Source organism: Diadema antillarum, unplaced genomic scaffold (assembly GCF_040938485.1).
Source record: "Diadema antillarum isolate AM-2024a unplaced genomic scaffold, OU_Dant_1.0 seq00001710_RagTag, whole genome shotgun sequence".
Taxonomy (NCBI): Eukaryota; Metazoa; Echinodermata; class Echinoidea; order Diadematoida; family Diadematidae; genus Diadema; species Diadema antillarum.
Window position 1 is genome coordinate 184,001 of NW_027272399.1, and position 6,000 is coordinate 190,000.

Here is a 6,000-nt window from a genome sequence, read left to right on the forward strand (position 1 = left end):
AACAAAGTGCACACCAAACTAATGTTCTGAATACTTGATTTGTGGAAGTTTTGGTGCAAATTTCGACGCGAAGTTAGTAATTTGTATTAAGTGCCCAATATCAAAAACCTTTGGATACAACAGGTCTCTGTTCACAATCAATATAAGCTGGTGTAGAAATCAAATTCTTTGAAAAGATAAAAAGAAAAACGTCTACAGAATACTAATTGTCCTTCTGTCGTCACGGCATAACCGTGGTCAATAATAATGCCAGTATTTGTCAGCTACGAACTCAAGAAAGGCTCTCGTCAACAAACCCTCAGTTCACCAGCTTCAATGTACCCACTGTTGTCGGCGTCGAATTTCCTCCAGATCTGTTAGGAAGGGAACATAAGAGATTTTAACTAAAGAGTCATTCTCTGATGGGAAGAACAAAGGTAAGTTTAGTATTACATAACGATTTAACTGTACAAAATAACTTGCCATGAATTGTGCCTAGAATTCTTGTTTTATATTGTTATATGAATCGCATTAGCAAGACTTAATGACAGAGTAATTTACGCTAATACGCAGATGACTTTTTCTAACAAGAAAAGGGAATGGTATAGTACATAAGGTTCTATCGTGCTTAGAGAGCCTGAACGTATAATAATAACTTAGGGGTATGGGGTTTCATATGTTTTGTTTTGCTTTGAATTTCTGAGATAAAGCTCATCCAAAGACATGTAATATTTCAAACCTTTGCCTCTACACATCCCGTGGAGATCAGATAAACTGTTTTTGTAAATAATGCAATAATACATATTTATATGTATGTAAGTATGTATGTATATATAAGCACACACACACATATATATATATATATATATATACACACACACACATATGTATATATATATATATATATATATATATATACATATACATATTTACTCCATATAACCTATATGTCTTATGAAGTAAGTTGCATCGTGAAGACGGATTGATGTACACTAGTAGCATAACGATTTAGAGATAGTTGGGAGAGATATTCTCTTGTTGGATGTTTAATGTCTATTAAAATAAACTCTTCACACACACACAAACACACACACACAAACACACATCGTGGCAAAATTCCCTATTCCGATCACGTCTATATGGGAGAATTGCCCGAGAGAGATGGGTGGTGAGAAAATCCTCAAATATACAGGTGGTCCCGAGAGAACTTCACTTCTATGAATGTTAATCGAATAATTACAAGTTTAACTTCGATGGGCCCTTGAGAGGGAAGGGGACGGGGGACTAGAGGTGTTACTTCCCAGAAGCTAAAGGTAAGAGAGAGGTGCGTACAATTATTCTCCACGGTTTCTTAACTTTTATTTTTGTGGCTGGCTTGACATGAGAGACACAGGCCCCTTAGCGAAAGGTGATGCTTTCCACATGGACTCATCTTCGCAAAATGACTGGTACACTTTGTTTGTATACTAGTATTCCATACTCAGAGGGAAGTTTGTTTCTTTTTTTTTTCCTTCTCTTGTTCGAACATTGTCTCATTGCACACTCATGCCAGGGGATTGTGATAGCATTATTATGATTCCTCATAAACGCCAAACTCCGATTAAGGACCGTTTTTGTTGTTGTTGTTGTTGTTGTTGTCATGGCAATGTAATTTGATATTAGCCATATATATATATATATATATATATATATATATATATATATATATATGTATAAGGGATATGTATAAGGGATATATATATATATATATGTATAAGGGATATATATATATATATATATATATATATATATATATATATGTATATGTATATATAAGGGAACGAGATAGCGTTCCAAAATCACGAGTGGTTAGTCTTGACTTTCGAGTAGTAATTTCTTTGCACAGCTTACTCTCATGAGAATCAAACTTATTGACCAATGCTGATGAAATGAATTGCTTATAATATTGTAGAATGGAGGTGTGTCGTGTTTCTACGATAGCGATACCATTGCAGAGTCTACTAAAACAAACAAACAAACAAACATACATACATGCACACATACAAAGCTTTGATGAACCTACATGGACTTTAGTATGGCATCTAGAGTAAAATATCACTAAAGGTTTAAAGGTTTTAAAGCAGCCAAACTGATATGAATACAGAACGAATGAAAGCGCGGGGGAACTATTCTACTTGATAATAAAAGATCGATTCGTGAGTTTTGCATTGCTTCCACGAAGTCGCAGGAACTGTGGTTTATTGATTTTTTTTTAAATACCATTCATTCCTCATTCCAGAGTACCGATGGAAGTAAAAGAAATCAGTGAGTATATTAAAACGGCAACGCTTCCATCCTTACCTCCATGAACTCAACGCTGGATCTGGGTTGCTGGGAGCGAAACAGCACGAGAAAGTTTTCCTCGGGTTGGAGAAGCTCTGCAAGCTGTATACAGTGATTAAAATGTATAAACAAGGAGAAAAAGAAAAATGGACAGAGAGTGAGGGATGTGAACATATTCGGCGAGTGCGGAATATAGTCATCGAGGCAGAAATGAGTATCATGTACACTGCTTTGGATATTCATGCGCGTTTACCTCTCCGGGCGATATCGAGAGCAACGCATAAATTTATTTTGTTAATGGCTGAATGGTGGGAAAAAAAACAGAGAGTAAACATGAACGGCTCAGTCCTCACTGTAGTTTGTTGAAAGACACCAAACATTCCAAATAAATAAGGACCTTCCTTCATACACCTATGTCAGTACAAAATAAAGCACCTATATATCATGCAAAAAGGGAAGGTAAGAATTACCTTAAGGGAAAGTGTAAAGATGTAAAAAAAAAAAAAAACCCGATTTGAATCTGACCAATCGATCATCAGTACATTTCTTGGCGATAAAGTTAGCGAGGAGCATTTCTTCTTTTGCTGTGTGTGTGTGTGGGTTTGGATGGTTGTATAGTGTGCCTCTTTTCTTTTCCTTCACCAAGCAGTTCGATGGTACCACTACCATGTCTATATACGTTGCAAACTGATAAGCGAAGCACTAGGTGTAAACCCCGTGCTCCCCCTAGGCTTCTTCCTCCTAGACCGACTTGCCACCCCGTCCAATAATCGATTGGACATCAGTCAGTCAACAGTCGCTAATTTCAGCGCTTCTTTACTCTGCTGAATTGTGTGGGCTTCCCAAACACCAGTGAGTGCCCTTTGATAGCTGAAGCAATCGCTCAATTAAGAATCACATGGACATCTTCTGGCTAGGATGACGCCAAAGTGTTATCGGTATAGAAAATGTTGCGAGATTATTTGACATCTTACGAAGACGTGAATATACTGAGACATGCACACACACACACACACACACACACACACACACACACACGTGTGTGTGTGTCTGTACACTATACATTACGCGTGTTTTCCCGTCTGTCTGTCTGTATGTCTGTCTGTCTGTCTGTAATCGTACCTATGTGCAATAGAAATAACGTAATTGGCCGTTTTTGCTGGAGCAAATTTTAGAAAAACATGTGAATTATGCTGATCTGATAGAAACAACTGTCAGTGACAACTTGACAGAAACACAATCGTCACAATTATATCTACTTGGTATTTGAGCATTGAATTAGAAACTCAATAGAACAGCTTCGTGGGTTGCTGTTTCAGGAAAGTTTTTTTTTTTTGTTTTGTTTTGTTTTTTTTTTTTAGCGTAGGCGCTTTCCTGTATGTAATCAGTTACTTCGCGCCATGTTAAAATAGAATCGAATACGAACAAGGAAAGGAAGTGACGAATATCTGGAAAAAGGATAAAGTGGTTTCATTGATAGCGAGGGAGAAACATTGGTCATTTCCACACTTCAGGTTCAGTTTGGTCTGTTCCGACTTGTTTGTCGGTGTCAGACAACGCAAAATTCATCATTTAGCATTCATTCACAGATTCCAAACTTAACAGATCGACCACTATTATGTTTTACATATTTGCAATATTCTATGTATGTCATGTATTTCATTTAATTTTGTTATATTTGATGTAATTTTTCATCGAGAAATATGAAAATAAATTGAAATTGAAATTGAAATTGAAATTGAAAAATTCATCAACCTAGTGTTTATGTATAACGCGTAAGGTCCTGATGTCCACTCTATGATGTATCATACCCATACGTGTAGATATACAAACATATAAGTGTATACGTACGAAATGATTAATGAAAACATGCAAGCAATGGCTGGTTATATTTTTTGTTAACAACAGGAAACTATTTTTGCTGTGTTTGGTATAGTAATATGGTATGTGTTTTGTTGTGAATTGTTATATGTTGGTGATATTGTTAAAGGCTTGTAGTTCTTTGCGTTTGAAATTGTGTCAAAGCGAGTAGGCCTTCAGACTGGGAATTAAGATGTATTTGTACAATGACCAAACTTCGTCTTCAATTTTATTGTGTCGACCGCTATAGGGCTCTTAGCTTTATCTTTCGCTTATTGTAAACTTTGTATTTCTTCTCTAACTTTCAAGAACATAATTTTACATCGTTATCTGTTTCTTAATGATGCAACGACAATCAGCATTCATTTCCGCACTCCTGTATTCGGACAACACTGACAACGCCTATAAACACCAGGGCTATAGCCATTTTATTTATTTTCTGGCTTAAACAAATTCTTATCCAAAGCGCGTATTCCATAAGATTTGGCTAAGAATTTTGGTAAGAATTTTGTCCTTCTTAAGGTCAGATTTCGGTTTCCTGACTTAGCAAAATTTCTTAAAACTGTGCCGTTGATATCATTTTATATCGACATTTGCCTAAGAATTTTGCTCTTATTTAAATAGCTATATGAGTTGTCTTAACTTGGGTTGCTTAAGAAAAAATTCATATGGGTATAGAGTTAACGATGTAAGAAACATGGCAGCTTCAGCTTATAATCCACCGCTTGCACCACAACCAACATGAAATCAGGCAATATTTGGCAAATAGACAAGTTCATCTGTAATGAAATGAGTTTAGAGTTTAGGTGAAAGCAACTTTTTTCTATTATGTGACGCCCATGAATTTAAGATTTTGCGGAGTCATATCGGCCGACTAAAAACAAAAAAACAAAAAAAAAAACCCTAATGTTTCTATAATACCTGTAGGGCAGATTTCTTAGCCAAGCAAACGGCTAAGACAAAGTACTTAACCTTTGGGAAAATGTCTCAGAAGTCTATTGAATACAGGCGCAGATGTCCGGACACTATTATCTCTCCCTTGTTCTCCTCTCGTCGGTCAAAGGTCAAAACGAAGATGACCATGCGCAGCTTTGATTTTCAGCATTCATAACGTATGCAGACGTCAAAGATGGTGATCCGCGAGTCCTCATCAATTATTACCCCCACATCCCACCTGGAATAGTCTAAATAATGAAAAACCCTGGCCCGCGGGTCTGCCATGAAAGGGGGGGGGGGTAACTCTATCCATGCATCGTAAATGCTTCATGTAGTGAAGTTTATCGAATGACTTATATCAAATAAACATGTACTGGGTAGAATGCTGAGCAAATTTTGTGGCACAGCTAACTGGAATGGATCCATACAGTAGTCGGCAATTTGCTCACTCAATAACATGTTTGTATCAATGACGTATTGTTTCGCCTTATTTTTGGACTTTGTTATTCGCTTGGTGGGGTCATTATTCCACGATTATCATCCACTTTCATTCACCTTTAAAAATAAGAGCACAAGAAAAACAATTTCCACCTAAACTCTACTCATAAATCCACCGAAGTATCAGGACTCATTAAACTTATCCCAAAACTAAACAGTCTTTTTAGCCCTGCTCTCTGTTTCGACTTTAATATCATAAAACATGCTTCTAGTTCACGTTTCGTAATAGCAAGAAAATCTAAATCCTGAAAAGAAACTTCTTAACTTTATGAACGAGACGATCACAAATTTCATCAAAATCTTTTTTTCCTCGCGGTGATGATAAACTTTTATCCCCTTCCATTAAAATCGTAAATATTCCATTATGATCATTATGATATGTCATCGATACTTATATTGAGGGCA

General features: G+C 36.4%; 1 protein-coding gene across 2 annotated transcripts in view; it reads right to left on the bottom strand.

Moving 5' to 3' along the window:
- The window catches only part of LOC139711836 (calbindin-32-like), a 159,704-nt gene that overhangs the window by 16,248 nt on the left and 137,456 nt on the right, over window positions 1–6,000 (bottom strand). For both annotated transcript variants that reach the window (XM_071623687.1, XM_071623686.1), the window contains exons 4-5: window positions 2,320–2,403; window positions 297–353 (exon numbers count right to left, since the gene is read on the bottom strand). In XM_071623687.1, coding sequence (XP_071479788.1) covers window positions 297–353; window positions 2,320–2,403 — 141 coding nt within the window. The remainder of the gene's footprint in view (window positions 1–296; window positions 354–2,319; window positions 2,404–6,000) is intronic.